Source organism: Myxocyprinus asiaticus, chromosome 46 (assembly GCF_019703515.2).
Source record: "Myxocyprinus asiaticus isolate MX2 ecotype Aquarium Trade chromosome 46, UBuf_Myxa_2, whole genome shotgun sequence".
In the NCBI taxonomy this organism is placed as follows: Eukaryota; Metazoa; Chordata; class Actinopteri; order Cypriniformes; family Catostomidae; genus Myxocyprinus; species Myxocyprinus asiaticus.
The window spans coordinates 855,455-874,033 of record NC_059389.1 but is presented as its reverse complement, the minus strand read 5'-3'; the positions used below and the strand labels follow the sequence as shown (position 1 = coordinate 874,033).

Below are 18,579 nucleotides of genomic sequence, written 5' to 3'. Positions count from 1 at the left end.
CTGGTGAGTTTGCTGGCCAGTCAAGCACACCAACACCATGGTCATTTAACCAACTTTTGGTGCTTTTGGCAGTGTGGGCAGGTGCCAAATCCTGCTGGAAAATGAAATCAGCATCTTTAAAAAGCTGGTCAGCAGAAGGAAGCATGAAGTGCTCCAACATTTCTTGGTAAACGGGTGCAGTGACTTTGGTTTTCAAAAAACACAATGGACCAACACCAGCAGATGACATTGCACCCCAAATCATCACAGACTGTGGAAACTTAACACTGGACTTCAAGCAACTTGGGCTATGAGCTTCTCCACCCTTCCTCCAGACTCTAGGACCTTGGTTTCCAAATGAAATACAAAACTTGCTCTCATCTGAAAAGAGGACTTTGGACCACTGGGCAACAGTCCAGTTCTTCTTCTCCTTAGCCCAGGTAAGACACCTCTGACGTTGTCTGTGGTTCAGGAGTGGCTTAACAAGAGGAATACGACAACTGTAGCCAAATTCCTTGACACGTCTGTGTGTGGTGGCTCTTGATGCCTTGACCCCAGCCTCAGTCCATTCCTTGTGAAGTTCACCCAAATTCTTGAATCGATTTTGCTTGACAATCATAAGGCTGCGGTTCTCTCTGTTGGTTGTGCATCTTTTTCTTCCACACTTTTTCCTTCCACTCAACTTTCTGTTAACATGCTTGGATACAGCACTCTGTGAACAGCCAGCTTCTTTGGCAATGAATGTTTGTGGCTTACCCTCCTTGTGAAGGGTGTCAATGATTGTCTTCTGGACAATTGTCAGATCAGCAGTCTTCCCCATGATTGTGTAGCCTAGTGAACCAAACTGAGAGACCATTTTGAAGGCTCAGGAAACCTTTGCAGGTGTTTTGAGTTGATTAGCTGATTGGCATGTCACCATATTCTAATTTTTTGAGATAGTGAATTGGTGGGTTTTTGTTAAATGTGAGCCAAAATCATCACAATTAAAAGAACCAAAGACTTAAACTACTTCAGTCTGTGTGCATTGAATTGATTTAATACACGAGTTTCACAATTTGAGTTGAATTACTGAAATAAATGAACTTTTCCACGACATTCTAATTTATTGAAATGCACCTGTATATTACCAATTCCCCAAGGGTATGCAAACTTTTGAGCACAACTGTATTATTGATTCGTCTGGTGTTTTTAACTTGGTTTTTAGAAGATATCAGGCTTAAATATATTAAAATAGGTGCTTATAAGAAAAAATAGTTGGTAGATTTGGCAAAGTTTGTGAGGTTCATGGCATCGTGTCTTGATAAAAGAGTTTTGCAAAAAAAAAATTGCAAATGTCCTAACTCATGACTTAAAAGTTTGAAAATTCCTTGAGCACACATGTATATATTACTCTTTGTTTTAAGGGTTATATTCAACTTTTCATTCAAATTGTTATGCTGAAATCATTTACAATGTAAATATCGTCTTAAACTGCATTTTGGACGCAATTTTTCACACTCAAATTTAAAAGCTCACCATTCACACATACTGTGGAATAATTGCAAAAAATTGGTCAAATAAATAAAAAAAGACTAAAATTATTCATGAATAATATTGTATGTGTTTATAATCTTATGATAACAGAATTATTTTTTTTGTTTTTGTTGTCCTAAATTTGTAAGCATGTAATTTAGGTTCTGTTCACCCCATCTCCCTCCAAATAGTCTTATTTTATTCCACTAGATGGCAGGAAGTATGAGAAAAATACTTTTACCTCTATCACATTCCTTCATAAAATGCCAATCCGAAATGTACAGTAGGTGGCACTCTAACGCATTTTAGTCCTCACAGATGTGCTCGTCCATAGACATTCAGTCTAATTTTCAGTTCAAGCACCACCCTCATTATTTCATTGAATATCTCGGCATCTGAGTGGACTAGAAGATCAAACTAGGTGTCATTAGAAAGCTGAGAAAACTTCCTAAGGTAAAAGCAGATATAAACTTTTTAGCTATTTGGAGCTTACAGCAGCAGCTATCAGTGTTTAAAAGAGACGTTTGTATTTGATGACTTACAGAAATCATATTTCACTTTGTAATTCTTTTGTAAATCCTTTAAACTGTTGTATTAGTATTAGCAGCTGTACAAATAAACTCTACAGTCACATTCCAGAGAATTCATTTGATATAAGAGCTTTCATTTGATGTATGATTTTTCTATTTAAGTGCTATTTTAAATATTTATATATTTATATTAATATTTCTACCACATAACCACTAGGTGTCGCTTATTTGTGACACGGATGTTTTAAGGCCTTATTTTGTTACTTTAAGTAACATAAATGAAGAAGTGATGGTTATCTATTAAAATATCAGATTCTAAGCTTTCAAGATACCACATATGCCTGACTTATTGATACGGGGACTTGAGCATTTTAAGCGTAATATTTTCACGATATAGCGCCCCCTTTGGACCGGCAGCAGGTCCACAGAGTTGAATTAAATTAGAAAAGAAAGTAAAATAGAAGCATTCTCACTAGTGGTCTTAGAATTTTAGACCCTCTCTATAAAATATATAAGGGGGTTTCTGTTGTGTGGACTTCTAGAAAGTAAAAAGTCTGGTTAAAACATGTTTCACTGTCTCGCTAGTTGATTTAATTAGTCTACAAACTATGTCCAACGGTGTAAGCACATGCATCACAGGAGATTTATGTCATTCAAGTCATGAAAATCCATTTTCAGCACATCTCAAATTCAAATTTTGAACCATTTTCAAATACAATGGCCAAAGGATAATTTCATAGCTATCATTTTATGTATCCTTAACAGACACAACCGAATATTATTTTCACACTTTTTGAATAATTTGTCAAAATTACAGCTTGATTGGAAATGACGGCCAATAAAAAGTTATATTAAACTTGATTTTCTTTGTTTTGTTTCATATTTCATTTCAAGCATGCTCTTCACTGACACTAACTTTTGAAAAAACTTTATTAGGGAAAAATTGTTTGGTGTGGTTTTTTGATGACATGTAATAATTAGTATTTTTATAATGCATTTTCATAGTTTAATATTGAAAGTCTGGGTCTGGTAAAAAATTAAAACAGTCAAATATATACATAAAAGACATTTGAAAATTTTACCAAAAATAAAATATAGCTGCAAGCAGTGATGACGGGCCCAAGCACATCTGGTCCATTTCCACCCGGTGGCTTTTGGAAAACAGTGCAAGGTGGGGGGCCTGGGAACCTCAGTGAGTATTGACACTGACTACCACCCCTGGAATCAGTTAGAATCTAGGGTGTGCTGAGTGACTCTAGCCAGGTCTAAATAGGCCCAGTTCCTAGGGAGGGTAAGCAACTAAATAGGCCCAGTTGCTAGGGAGGGTAAGTTGTGCATGGATCACGGAGAGTAGCATGATCCTCCACATGCGGAGTCTCTGCGGTGTCATGCAAACGAGCCACGTGATAAGATGCGCGGACTGACGGTCTCAGAAGTGGAGGCAACTGAGACTTGTCCTCCGCCACCCAGATTGAGGTGAGTAACCGCACCACCACGAGGACATACTAAGTAGTGGGAATTGGGCATTCCAAATTGGGAGAAAAACAAAAACAAAAAAACAATGCAAGGTGGACACATGCATTGAAGCAATTTGGGTAAATATAAGAGAACTATTTTAAAGTCTGTTGTAAGAGCCACAATTCCTGCTGCCAGTTGGTGGCGCTATGACCGTGACCCATAATAGCCACATAAATGTGATCATTTACCCCCATTACCAAACATACAGCTGAATTTTCATCAAAATCATACAATGCACACAGAAGATAGAAGGAACTTCCTGTTTCACATTTTTGCCCTTATTTTATTGCCTCGCAATGGCAACACCATTCGATATATCAAAAATCCTTTCACAATTTAGCATCTTCAATGTCTTGACAGTCACATGATTCCCCTAGGAGGAGTATTCAAAAGTTCAGGGCTTGCAATTTTCAAAAAATGCACATTCAATCCAAAAAGGCTGACTTCCTTTTGGGCAAAGCTAATGACTGTATTTTTGAAAGTTGTCCGGCTTGATGAGAAAAATATATGTAGCAAGTTTGGTGACCGTAGAAGAAACTGACCCCACCACTTTTGTCAAAAGGTGGTGCTACAGAGCACCCCATTCATGCCCATGTGTTAACTTTTGCCCAGGCCTAATGGCTGACAACTCTGATATGTGTGCAAAATATCATGAAAATTCAAGCATGCCAAGTACCTCAAAAACATGTGAATATACATAAAAAGGAATAATGACATTTAATGCGTTGCCATGGCAACACTATTTAAGATATCAAGAATCCCTTCAGAATTTAAAATCTGCACAGTCTTGACATTATTAAAAAAAATGGAAGCAATTCAGGTAAACATAAGAGGGATATTTCAAAGTCTGTTAAACATGCCACACCTCTGCCAGTTGGTGGCGCTACAAACCTGACCCACCTGATCAATGTGATGTGTATGCAAATTTTCATGAGTTTTTGATCATGTTAAGTGCCCCAAAAGCCCCCAAAACCTTGAAAAAAATACAATAATAATAATAATAATAATTAAAAAAAAACTCCTTAGAGCAATAGGGCCTCCGCACTTTCAGTGCTTGGGCCCTAATGATACATTTGTAGCTCAGTTTTAGTGTGATCTTCAGATAACAAAAAGAGAAAAGTTGAAATCTGTTTGTTTTACATATATAACTCTATATATGATGATTTGTGTGTTTCAGTGTTCAGTGAGTTGTGGTTTTGGACTTCAGCATCGGGCGGTCTATTGTTCTGCGGTGCCCTCATATTCTCAAGCTCTGCCCTTTGAATGCTCTGAACCAGCGCCGCCCAACACCAGACCATGCCAGCTCACAGAGTGCCTGTTACACGCACTCTGGAAGGTCAGCCCATGGAGCAAGGTATGTGTGTGTATGTTCATTTCTGTTTTGTTTTTTTTTTATACTGAAATCTGTATTTTTTCTCTCAGAAAAAAGTAATTTGGAATGTGTCTCTCTTGCATGCCCGCTGAATGCCCGGTGAGAAAGTAATGATTTTTTAAATGAACTAATTCTTTAAATGTTTTGTATTGTTTAGTGTTCTCAGTCGTGTGGTGCTGGTGTAATGGAGAGGCGTGTCGAGTGTCTCAGTGATGAAAATGTCCCGTCCAACACATGTCCCATGTCCACACGGCCAGAGTCTCGTGCCACCTGCAGACAGACAGACTGTGAGTATATACTGATGATAGTGCACTACATTTACTAACAAATAAGCACCAAAAACTAGCATGGTATGGTAACCAAGGTTTCTGGACATACTTCTAATGTAGTGCGATGGTGTTCTTCGAAGTACCTTGGAGTACCATGTAAATACCATGGTATATGAATATGGTCATAATTACAACTTAATCAAACTTAAACAGATAAAGTGGATAGTTCAGATTCTACATTTTGATTGGATGAGCCACGATTTTTGTGCCATATTTTAGTGGCCAAAGTAAATAACACAGCTTTGCATGACCTTTGGCCTAGTTTGTTCACCTTGAACCTGTAATTCTATCATCTGTATTTTTATAGCAATTCCATCTCTAAAAAAATAAAAATAAATAAATAAATAAATTGTAAAATGTAGATGCAAGCAGCAATTACGGGGCCAAGCACACCAACGGCATGAAAAGAAGTATGATTGGACATCGCTGATTATGATAATACAAAACAATTATACCTTCTGACCAATAGGTGTCGCTGTCACCAAATGTATATGGTGCCGTCAGGGTGTGGTAACAAAGTTTCATGTCAATACGTCAAAGCATTACCGAGATACAGCCTCAGATCGTTTTTGGCGCTATCTACTTCATTGGTGTGTTATTCGAGAACCGTTTGGTGTATCGAAAAGCTTTTGACAACTTTTTTTATCATAGTGTCCCTGGATAATACACAACAAATTTAGTTTGAGAATTTTTTAACATTTCATTATATATTTTGACCACAAGGTGGTGCTGGCCCCAAACTATGTAGGTATCCGCAGGGCATGGTACTGATGATGCATAACAAGTTCTGTCATGATGCACCAATGTGTTTGTAAAATACAGAATTTGATGGCAGAATTCAAAATGGCCAACGCCCAACATGGTCAATATTGGAAAATCGGGTATCATTTGGCTCGTTATGCCACAAGGAATGTAAAAATACCAGTCTTATGATTTAATGCCAAACTATTTAGAAGTTATGAGCAAAAATAGCTTTTTACACATTTCTTGACCACTAGGTGGCACTGTGCCGAAACCCTCAAGTCACGATGGCTATGACATATACCATTTTTTGTCAACACGCCAAAGCATTGGGAAGATAGAGCCTAATGTCCATTTTGGCGTGCTTGTCTTCGAATTCGTTGAAGCGTTAATTGAGAACGGTTTGGTCTAGCAAAAGGCTTTTGGTACATTTTTGTCCCCAGTGTCCCTAGATGATACATGATAAATTTCATGCAAATCAGACATACAGTCTAGGACTGTAGTCCGATTTGTAGAAGTACTTTTTTAGAAAAATTCAAAATGGCTGATAATCTAGTGGGCGAAGCTTCGAAATATATGACCCATTGGGAATCAGAGGTAAAGATTGTTTCTGGGTTTTACGATTCAAAAGTTATAGTCTGAAATGTGTTTGCAACTTTTAACTGCTGGTGGTGCTTGAGGGTTTGTGTTGGGATAAAATTTAGTTATACTGCAGTTCAGAGTGTTCTCTATCAGTGTGCCAAATTTCACAACTTTCCTCCAAAGGGTTCTATGGGCTGCCAGAGACTCCCAGCCAGAAAAAGACTAACAGATATAATAGGTCCCCAGGCACCTTCTGTGCTTGGCCCCTAAATATACCACAAAAATCTTCAGTTATCCACCACTGCACAATTGAAATAGTCATGCCTCTCAGTCCTAGTTTGAATTCATTGGGTTTTATTCTTCTTAATCAGGTGAACTTCACACAAGCTGCCGTGAGCTCCAGATGAAGGAAGGCATCAGGAAAGACGGAGAGCATTACATCAAAGTCCGATCCAAGATTCTTCAGATTTACTGTGCGGAAATGCAAAGCAGTTACCCGAAAGAGTATGTAACCCTGCGCAGTGGGCAAACGGACAATTACTCTGAGGTGTACGGATACAGGTACATGTTTAACATCGTTACCTTTACACACATCACCTTTAAAGTCTGGAGAATGTGTCATACAATACTGTGATTAGTCAATCGATGCATTCTGCGGTCAAATATTGTCTTAATAATAAAATATATAATTGATCGCTAGACAAGCGATTTCCTATTATTGTTTTAAGCTGATACAATTATTTAGACACAAAAATCAGTATTTCATATATTCCGTTTCTGTCATCATCAAATATTTATTTCCAGGTTGCAAAACCCATTTGAATGTCCGTATAACGGCAGTAGGAGGCAGGACTGCATGTGCAGGAACGATTATGCCGCGGCCGGTTACACCGTCTTCCACCGCGTGCGACTGGATCTTTCCAGCATGTGCATCATCAGTGAGTCATACTGCTGTTATTTATTTCAAACAATATCTTTCATTCTACAACATTCATTCCTAAAACACCACATCACATATACGCACTCATCTTATGTAATGTTGCATTTGAAGTTCTTGTTGTTCTTGTGTTTCAGCGACTGATGGGAAGTTTAGTCAAACACTGTTCGGTCGCTCTGTCCCGTTCGCCACTGCAGGAGACTGTTATAGTGCCGCAAAATGTCCTCAGGTATGATGCACACTTACATAAATCAGTAAAAACTCAATGTAGTGTTCATCAGTCTCTCAGTTTAGTATTTAATCACATTAGTTGCACTTAAAGCCGACTAATGTACTCTATTTACTTTCTTAATACAAATTGCTGGTCATATTGTGCACGGTTCATCAGTACGTTATTCAAAACAGCTTTCATTTTCGACTGATGTGCAGTATTTTGATTAATGTTAACCAATAGTCAAATATCTGTTCAGTCACTGTTAATGTTGCAGGTAAGGCCTTTCTTAAATCTTGTCAATATAGTTTAAACCATGCCTGTTAACTTTAATCTAATAAAGCTTACAGCAATAGCATTTTATTTTGAATTATTTATTTCTTTTTTATTTTTTGTGATTGATTAGGGTCAGTTTAGTATCAACCTCACAGGCACGGGGCTGAAGGTCGCAGATTCGTCTAAATGGGTTTCCCAGGGCAACTATGTCACGGTCAAAGTTCATCGTTCAGAGGTGAGGACGCCACGTTAAATGGTGGAATTTTACTTATTGGCACTTTACACGAACAAGGTAAAAAATAGGGCCTATAACTCTTAAAAAATTAAGTATTTTTTTTATTTTTCAAATAAGTTTGAGCCATTGTTGGTCATCATATCTCAGGAGGTCAAATGAAATATTATATGAGCTTTTTTTTATGTATTTGAAAATTAGCAATTTTTCATGCAAGGTTTATTTTATATTATAGAATAGTTTGTCTAGTATATCTTATAATTTTCACAACACAAAAACTATTTGAAAAAACTAACAGTAATGACACATCAGGTTACAATGTTCGTGGAAAAGGTATGGAGATAAAACAGTATCAAAACATCTCACAAATGCAACTGGACAATCCACAAATGCACACAGCAGATCCACACACACATACGGTAATCTACAAATGCACTTAACAGATCCACATGCGCGCTCAAACCACAAATGCACGCAGTAGATCCATACATGCACAAGGCAATCCACAAATGCATGCAGCAGATCCACATGCACAAGGCAACCCACAAAATGCACTTAACAGATCCATATGTGCACTCAATCCACAAAGGCATGCAGCAGATCCACACGCACAAGGCAACCCACAAATGCACTTACGTAACAGATCCACATGTGTGCTCAATCCACAAATGCATGCAGCAGATCCACACACACAGCAATCCACAAATGCACGCAACAGATCCACATGCGCACTCAATCCACAAATGCACGCAACAGATCCACACATCTGCTCAATCCACAAATGCACGCAGCAGATCCACACACACACACAGCAATCCACAAATGCACTTAACAGATCCACATGCGCGATCAATCCACAAATGCACGCAACAGATCCACATGCGCACTCAGTCCACAAATGCACGCAGCAGATCCACACACGCACAAGGCAATCCACAAATGCACTTAACAGATCCACATGCGCACTTAATACACAAATGCATGCAACAGATCCACACAGCAATCCACAAATGCACTTAACAGATCCACATGCGCGCTCAATCCACAAATGCATGCAGCAGATCCACACATGCACAAGGCAATCCACAAATGCACTTAACAGATCCACATGCGCACTTAATACAAAAATGCACGCAGCAGATCCACACACGCACAAGGCAATCCACAAATGCACGCAACAGATCCACATGCACGCTCAATCCACAAATGCACGAAGCAGATCCACACACGCACACAGCAATCCACAAATGCGCGCAACAGATCCACATGCACGCTCAATCCACAAATGCACTTACGTAACAGATCCACATGTGCGCTCAATCCACAAACGCACTTACGTAACAGATCCACATGTGCGCTCAACCCACAAATGCACTTACGTAACAGATCCACATGTGCGCTCAATCCACAAATGCATGCAGCAGATCCACACACACAGCAATCCACAAATGCACTTAACAGATCCACATGTGCGCTCAATCCACAAATGCACGCAACAGATCCACACATCTGCTCAATCCACAAATGCACGCAGCAGATCCACACACACACACAGCAATCCACAAATGCACTTAACAGATCCACATGCGCGATCAATCCACAAATGCACGCAACAGATCCACACACACACACAGCAATCCACAAATGCACTTAACAGATCCACATGTGCGCTTAATCCACAAATGCACGCAACAGATCCACATGCGCACTCAGTCCACAAATGCACGCAGCAGATCCACACACGCACAAGGCAATCCACAAATGCACTTAAAAGATCCACATGCGCACTTAATCCACAAATGCACACAACAGATCCACATGTGCGCTCAATCCACAAATGCACGCAACACATCCACACAATTGTTCAATTCATAAATGCTCACATCAGAATGCAGAATTATAAGCTACATAATGATTTTTTTGCTCACAGTACAGTTCATGAATGCACACATAAATGCTGAGACTTTTTCCAACAGTATTCTGCCTCAAGGATGCCTGTGTATATGCTTTTGCATTTGTGGATAGTTTTGAGACTCTAGTTCCATGGTCTTGATTCACAAATATGAGCAAGCTGATCTCCAGTGTATGTGTATCGGCCTTTTTCTTCTTCCTTTTTAACAGCGGATCACAAACTAAAACGGTTTATTACCGCCACCTGCTGTTAGCTTAGACCAGAGACATCAGTCTGGATCATCACAGAGGGATGAAGTGTGGGCGAGTTTAGTAAACTCTTTGCTTTATATTCATTTCAAAATATATGCAATTTATAGATGTACTGCTTTGATTTCATTCTTTGATTCTTCACTTGCATAGCATCCTTGCATTCTTTCCTCGTGTTTTACGAGAAGAAAAAACAAAGACAAAGAAAAAATAAGTATACACAATTATTAAATACAAATTTAAATATTAATTAATAAATTAATAATAAATTAAATCATTATCGCTATAAAAATAGATGCTGTCTGGGTAATTATTAATAATTTTCTTGGATAAAATATAGATGCAGGTTAGACTTTTCTACCAACACTGCTGTTGCATATCCAGCAAACGTAAAAAGAAATCATACAAGGTGAAATGTTGGTTGTTTGTTCTATTCTAATTATTATTCACTAGTTAATTGTTTTGACCGATGCTGAAGCAGAGTTGTCACATGGGATCTGTTACTTTTCTCAACGCTGGTCAGGTGGTACCAATCATCACATTCGTTTATGATGACTGGATATGGATGTTTAAATTATTATTTTATAGAGATTACAGGTGCAGATTTCTATTTGAATCAGTTAAAAAACATCCTTAGAATTGAACGCAGCCAATGGAGGATTCCACTTTAAAAGCCAATAAACATCCCCTACGTCAAAGGAATGTTGAAGATGATCGAGATTAGCTTGCTCATATTTGTGAATCAAGGCTGTGGAACAAGAGTGTCAAAACTATCCAAAAATGCAAAAGTACATTCACGGACATCCTGAGGCAGAATACCAATGGAAAAACTCTCAGCATTTTTTTGTACATTTGTGGACTGTACTGTGAGCAAAGAAATCATTGTATAGCTATGTGCATTTGTGAATTGAGCAGATGAGTAGATTTGTTGCATGCATTTGTAGACTGGTGCGTGCGTGTTTGGATCTGTTGCATGCATTTTATGATTGCAATGTGCATGTGTGGATCTGTTGCATGCATTTGTGAATTGAGCGCACATGTGGATCTGTTGCATGTATTTGTGGATTGCTGCGCGTGTGTGGATCTGTTATATGCATTTGCAGATTGCTGCGTGCCTGTTTGGATCTGTTGCATGCATTTGTGAATTGAGCGCACATGTGGATCTGTTGCATGTATTTGTGGATTGCTGCGTGTGTGTGGATCTGTTATATGCATTTGCAGATTGCTGCGTGCCTGTTTGGATCTGTTGCATGCATTTGTGGATTGTTGTGTGCATTTGTGGATCTGTTGCATGCATTTGAGGATTGTGGTATGCATTTGTGAGATGTTTTGATCCTGTTTTATCTCCATAAAAGTGCCTAGTATTTTTCTTAATTTTTTTTTTTTTTTTTGTCTTGATTTCCAGTACAATTATTTAAACATTCTTAAAACAAGATAAATCTACATGAGAAGTAAAATGACAAGATAATTTGTGTTGTTTTTCAGAAAAATCTAACAAAATTCAGTAATGTGAAGTCAAAAGTTTACAAAGAATTTAGCCAAATACATTTAATCTCAGTTTTTCACAATTCCTGACATTTAATCGTAGAAAACATTCCCTGTCTTAGGTCAGTTAGGATCACTACTTTATTTTAGGAATGTGAAATGTCAGAATAATAGTAGAGAGAATGATTTATTTACTTTCATCACATTCCCAGTGGGTCAGAAGTTTACACACACTTTGTTAGTATTTGGTAGCATTGCCTTTAAATTGTTTAACTTGGGTCAGATGTTTTGGGTATCCTTCCACAAGCTTCTCACAATAAGTTTCTGGAATTTTGTCCCATTCCTCCAGACAGAACTGGTGTAACTGAGTCAGGTTTGTAGGCCTCCTTGCTCGTACGCACTTTATCAGCTCTGCCCACAAATTTTCTATCGTATTGAGGTCAGGGCTTTGTGATGGTCACTCCAATACCTTGACTTTGTTGTGCTTAAGACATTTTGCCACAACTTTGGAGGTATGCTTGGGGTCATTGTCCATTTGGAAGACCCATTTGTGACCGAGCTTTAACTTCCTGTCTGATGTCTTGAGATGTTGCTTCAATATATCCACATAATTTTCCTTCCTCATGATGCCATCTATTTTGTGAAGTGCACCAGTCCCTCCTGCAGCAAAGCACCCCCACAACATGATGCTGCCACCCCCATGCTTCACGGTTGGGATGATGTTCTTCGGCTTGCAAGCCTCACCCTTTTTTCTCCAATCATAATGATGGTCATTATGGCCAAACAGTACAATTATTGTTTCATCAGACCAGAGGACATTTAAAATAAAAAGTAAGATCTTTGTCCCCATGTGCACTTGCAAACTGTAGTCTGTCTTTTTTATGGCAGTTTTGGAGCAGTGGCTTCTTCCTTGCTGAGCAGTCTTTCAGGTTATATCGATATAGGACTTGTTTTACTGTGGATATAGATACTTGTCTACCTGTTTCCTCCAGCATCTTCACAAGCTCCTTTGCTGTTGTTCTGGGATTGATTTGCACTTTTTGCACCAAACTACGTTCATCTGTAGGAGACAGAATGCATCTCCTTCTTGAGCGGTATGATGGCTGTGTGGTCCCATGGTGTTTACAGATGAATGTGGTACCTTCAGGCATTTTCAAATTGCTCCCAATGATGAACCAGACTTGTGGAGGTTCACCATTTTTTTTCTGAGGTCTTGTCTGATTTCTTTTGATTTTCCCATGATGTCAAGCAAAGAGGCACTGAGTTTGAAGGTAGGCCTTAAATTACATCCACAGGTACACCTCCAATTTGCTCCAAATAGCCAACTAGCCTATCAGAAGCTAATTGGCTAATTGCCTAAAGGAAAGTCATCATTTTCTGGAATTTTCCACGCTGCTTAAAGGCACAGTTAACTTAGTGTATGTAAACATCTGACCCACTTGAATTGTGATATAGTCAATCAATTGTTGGAAAAATTACTCGTGTCATGCACAAAGTAATTGTCCTAAACAACTTGCTAAAACTATAGTTTGCTAATATGAAATCTGTGGAGTGGTTAAAAAATTTGTTTTAATAACTTGAATGTATGTGAACTTCTTACTGAAAAATAAAAATTTGCCAAGGGGTTAAGAAAAAAACTTGATTCAAGGGGAAAAGTACATTTTCATTGGCAAATAGTTTTTTCTTGGTTTAAGCACAAATCCCACCAAATTTAGTTAGATTTATCTGAAAACAAGACTTAATATAGCTGCAAGCAGCGATGACGGGATTTCCACCCGGCAGCTTTTGGAAAACAATGCAAGGTGGAGACATTCATTTGGAATTTGACATTATTCTAAACAATTCTGAAGCAATTTGGGTAAATATAAGAGGACTATTTTTAAGTCTGTTGTAAGAGCCACACTTCCTGCTGCCAGATGGTAATGCTATGACCATGACCCAAAATAGTCACATCCATGTGATTAGCCCCCAAGACTAAACATACATCTCAATTTCGATCTAAAACACATTGTACAAAGAAGATATGCAACATTTCCTGTTTCCCATTTTTTACGTGAATTTATTGCATCGCCATGGTTCGATATATCAAAAATCTGTTCGAAACTTAGCATCGTCAATGTCTTGGAATGATGTCGCCCATATTTGGTACTTGTTACATGAATCTCTTAGGAGGAGTATTTCATATTCCAGAGCATGCATTTTTCAAAAAAATCCAAAATGTCTGACTTATTGTTGGGCGGAGCTTATGACTGTTAGCACGAAAGTTGTCCGGCTTGGTGAGATCTATATATGTACAAAGTTTGGTGACTATAGCTAAAAAGGGATGTGCTATAGAGCCCCCCGAACATGCCCATGTATGAACTTTTGCCAAGCCCCAATGGCCAACAATTCTGACGCGTGTGCAAAAAATGAGTTTTTGAGCATGTGCCCCAAAAGCCCCCAAAACCTTGAAAATAATAATAATAATAATAAATATAATAATCCTTAGAAGAACAATAGGGCCTCCGCACTATCAGTGCTTGGGTCCTAATAATAATAATAATCCTTAGAAGAACAATAGGGTCTCCTCACTTTCAGTGCTTGGGCCCTAAATATCTTAGTCCATTTTGCTTCTCAAGTCATTTTGTCTTGTTTTAGGGATGTTGTAGATATTTTTACCAGAATAAATTCTCAAAAATACTCCCCTCCAAATTTAAAAAAATAAATAAATAGAAAATATATATTTTTTCAAAGTGTGTAACCTTGTGTTTAATTTGTGTTATTTTGTAGGACGGAACCAGAATCTACGGCCGCTGTGGAGGGTTCTGTGGAAAATGTCTTCCTCACCCTCATACTGGTCTTCTTGTTCACATCCAGTGAAAGAAACGTATAAAAATGTGGTAAAAAAACGCAGACGCTGTAAACAGAGCTCTTCAAGTGAAAGAGAAGTTAATTTAATAACTGACATCAAGACCGTCGTCGTAATGGATATGTGACCTATTTGGAGTCCATCTCTTTCATGTCTGGCAGCTGCAGTGAGCGATTAGAACTGGATCTTTTCGACGAGCTCACCAAAACCATTGCACACACGCTCATAATATTAATAATGCAGAGTATGGAAACACCCCAACATAAAACTTTGAGTCCCTCGAGAACGAGTTTTGCAGAATCAATTCGGTTTGTTGTGGGGAAACTTTTCCGTGTTGAAACTTGAGCGTGGATGTAGCCGCATGTTCTTATATGGAAATTTGACACTATTTTCAAAACCTGAGAAGCTGTTACACGATTTACACATTTTTTTAAACAAATTGTGCTCGTTTGTTTACGACAACACTGTGTATGACCGTTTTTTGTTTTTGTAAACTGTCAAAGTATTTTTTTATAAATAATTTGGGCATCGTGTTCTCGTAAAGGGATTTTATTTAACGATTACAAAAGTATTTCTTAATCCAAAAGATCTACTGAAACAGTTTGTCCTCTGGACATTAACTACTCTGTGTGAAACACTGGCCGGCTAAAATTTAGATAAGATCTGATGACAAGAAACAGCTTGATATGAGAATGTAAATAGTTGAATGTTGTGTAAATTTGAATGTTTTAACATATATTGCATCAAAGACTGGCCTCAAAATGGCCTTAAATACAGAAAGGGGTAAAAAAAAATGCAAACTAGCACTACTGAAATCTCTTTAACCTCCTGAGACCCTGCGTCATTACGTTTTGGCTTCGCTATAGACTATGCATCATTATTTCATTTCATGTAAACCAACTGATCTCAGTTCAGGAGACTCGAGGCTGTCATTAAAGGGTTAAACTTTCAAGTCATGTGACCAACCAACATGGCGCTGATCTTAGCTGAGTTTGTCTGTGGGAGAAGTGGCAATAAAACTACATCTGGTAAGAAACCTAATTAAGTTTTTACATTAAAACCTGTTTGAGTAAAAAGATTAGACTCTCTAGTTTCATCCAATATGACATTTTACATTTTTTACTGATTTATCACAAAACTGCATGCTGTTAAACACAATGACCACGTACGTGGACTATAGGCTCATTTTCAGTTTAAATATCCTATATTCACTGTCTGTGTATTATCACACTGAGAATTAATGGATGCATCTAAAAACTGATAAATGTGTCTTTCAGAGACTTTATATGGAGTTAGGATGAAAATAAGGTGCATTTCAAACTGTTCTGAGACCAGTGCAGACAGACAGCACACTGGAGGTTAAGTCATTCACTAAATAGGGAGCAAGGGAGCATCCTATAGCTCTCTATGCAGTTAAGTGCATTCACTCCTAAAATCTGATCAAAAGTTCAGTTTCAGGCTGCAGATGATGTTTGGATCACTCAACATGTTTGACAGACATGTGACAATGATAATCAGTACATAGATTCAGAATTTATAATGTATCATTTTATTTTAACATGGTTGACAGTGATTGGATGATGCTGGACATTAATCTGAATAATAATTATTTATGCTAATTTCTGATGTAACATCTGTTATGTCTCAAAAACATGAATAATCAACATTCCTGGAAACATAATAAACAGTCTGATGAAAACAATCTGACTTTCTATAGCTTGGTATTATTTAAAATTTCACAGCTTGTGGACATGCATTTTTAGGAAAACTATTTGACCTAAAAAGTTTTTTTTTTGTTGTTTTTGTTCATGTTTATTAGGTGCTACTAGTTACAAATCAAAAGGGGGAATGGAAAATGCACACAGCAGTCACACTCGGGTCTCAGGAGGTTAAAGCGATTTATCTGACGATGGTCTTCAACTGAAAATAACCGTCCTGCTAACTGTTCACTTAACGCCAAGAACGCAACACTGTTCTTACATAGTCTGACTAAAATAAGACTTATTACCACTACTGCAGTTATATAATATTATTTAATAATATTATATTTAATTACATGCTAAAATGTATAAGTTACGGTGCTAAAAACAACATTTAATTGAACGCAGCCTTCGCTAGCATGTTAGCATGCTGTATTAGCATATGCTTTTTGAGTTTTAAAGAGACAAATTTGTTACAATAATATATTTGTAGCAATAAAATAAAAAATATGTCCTTGCTAAACAAGTAAGTCCATCTTAAGATCAGCTAACCACCTTAACAGGCTGTTTTTTTCTTGTAAACAGGGAAGGCTAATCTGAATCTGACCCCTTCATTAAAGGGGAAAGTAATAATGTGCATGTTAACTAATGTGGAAAATCACAATCCTATTTTAATTCAAGCTATCGAGTCACACAATGTATTTCATGTAACAAAATTCAACATTTTATGTAAAACAATTTCATAATGCTTTTATAGTCAGCTATCAGGTGAATGGACAGACATCACTTCAGTTTTATTAAAAGGAAAAATAAAGTAGATCAAATTAAAATATGTAACAAACGACAAAACAGTCTGACCCTACCTCTCGTAATCATGAATATTCATGTGTTTTATGTGTTCAACTCTTTTTATGTTTGACCGTATTTATTCTGTATTAAAATGTAGATATGTTGCATTACTATGACACTGTACGTCTGCTCATAATCAATTGTTTTATTAGATATTAACAGGCTCAGAGTGAATCGAGGCACTTGCATTTTCTGTGCTGATTTTAGGACAAAATCAATAGAGTTCTGTGAAATGGATGGAAACGTGTGTTAAATGGTGCTAAAGTACTACACTCGTATAGGGAGCTGAAAGCATCGTTAAATTAACTAAAATATTGCATAATTATTTGGAGTTTTATAGGCACAGATTCACATTTTCTTTTGTCATTTATTGGTTATTAACAGTGTAATGGTGCAGTTATAACTACTGAAATCAATTTACCTCTAACTACAAAAGCAGTAACTGGGATTACTTTAACAATCGTTATTGTTTCAGGAGCCCATCACATGCTTAAATATTCATGTTTCACATGTAAGTACCTGAATAATAACTTAAAATACTTAAAGGATTAGTTCACCCAAAAATTAAAATTCAGTCATTGTTTACTCACCCCTGTGTTGTTATAACTCTATATGACTTTCTTTCTTTTTCTGAACACAAAGGGAGAAATTGTGAAGAAATGTTGTGCTCAGTGATCTCCTGTGCAAGTTCATGATAGGATACGAGAGCAACAGTTCACACAGCACCCTCGCGACATTGGGGCGTTCAACAGAAAACTTGTTTTGTTTATCTAAAAACAGGTCCTCTACAGTGATAGTGACAACAGAACACAACACAGCTGCACACAAAACAGAGAACAGAACTTATTAAACATGTCTGAAGAGCTTGTAGTTGAATAATTGATGCATTTCTATGCCCAGCCTTATTTTTTTTTAAATGGAGTACTCGGAAATCAAACAGAAACATAGAGAAGCTACAGGCAGCCACAGTCACACCGTGTCCTAACCTGACGGCAAACGACACACGATAAAAGGTATATTTTCTATGTTAATCAGAGTTTTTGTCCTAACCAGCGACGGTACATTCTATCAATCGATAGAATAATACATTAGTAACTCCGTCCACTGTGAACTGGCACCGGTCCAAAAACTTTTTTTAAAAAAATAAGGCTGAGCATAGAAATGCATCAATTCTTGGACTATAAACTCTTCAGACATGTTTAGTCAGTTCTGTTCTCTGTTTTGTGTGCAGCTGTGTTGTGTTCTGTTGTCACTGTAGAGGACCTGTTTTTAGATTAACAAAACGAGTTTTCTCTTGAACGCCCCAATGTCGTCAGGG

At 37.6% G+C, this 18,579-nt stretch overlaps 1 protein-coding gene across 1 annotated transcript in view; it reads left to right on the top strand.

Moving 5' to 3' along the window:
* Positions 1–17,847, top strand: part of LOC127436241 (A disintegrin and metalloproteinase with thrombospondin motifs 20-like) — a 159,955-nt gene extending 142,108 nt beyond the window's left edge. The window contains exons 32-38 of the mRNA XM_051690281.1: positions 4,717–4,893; positions 5,069–5,198; positions 6,935–7,124; positions 7,368–7,501; positions 7,638–7,729; positions 8,118–8,222; positions 14,634–17,847. Coding sequence (XP_051546241.1) covers positions 4,717–4,893; positions 5,069–5,198; positions 6,935–7,124; positions 7,368–7,501; positions 7,638–7,729; positions 8,118–8,222; positions 14,634–14,723 — 918 coding nt within the window. The 3' untranslated portion in view covers positions 14,724–17,847. The remainder of the gene's footprint in view (positions 1–4,716; positions 4,894–5,068; positions 5,199–6,934; positions 7,125–7,367; positions 7,502–7,637; positions 7,730–8,117; positions 8,223–14,633) is intronic.
* Positions 17,848–18,579: the final 732 nt, after the last annotated feature.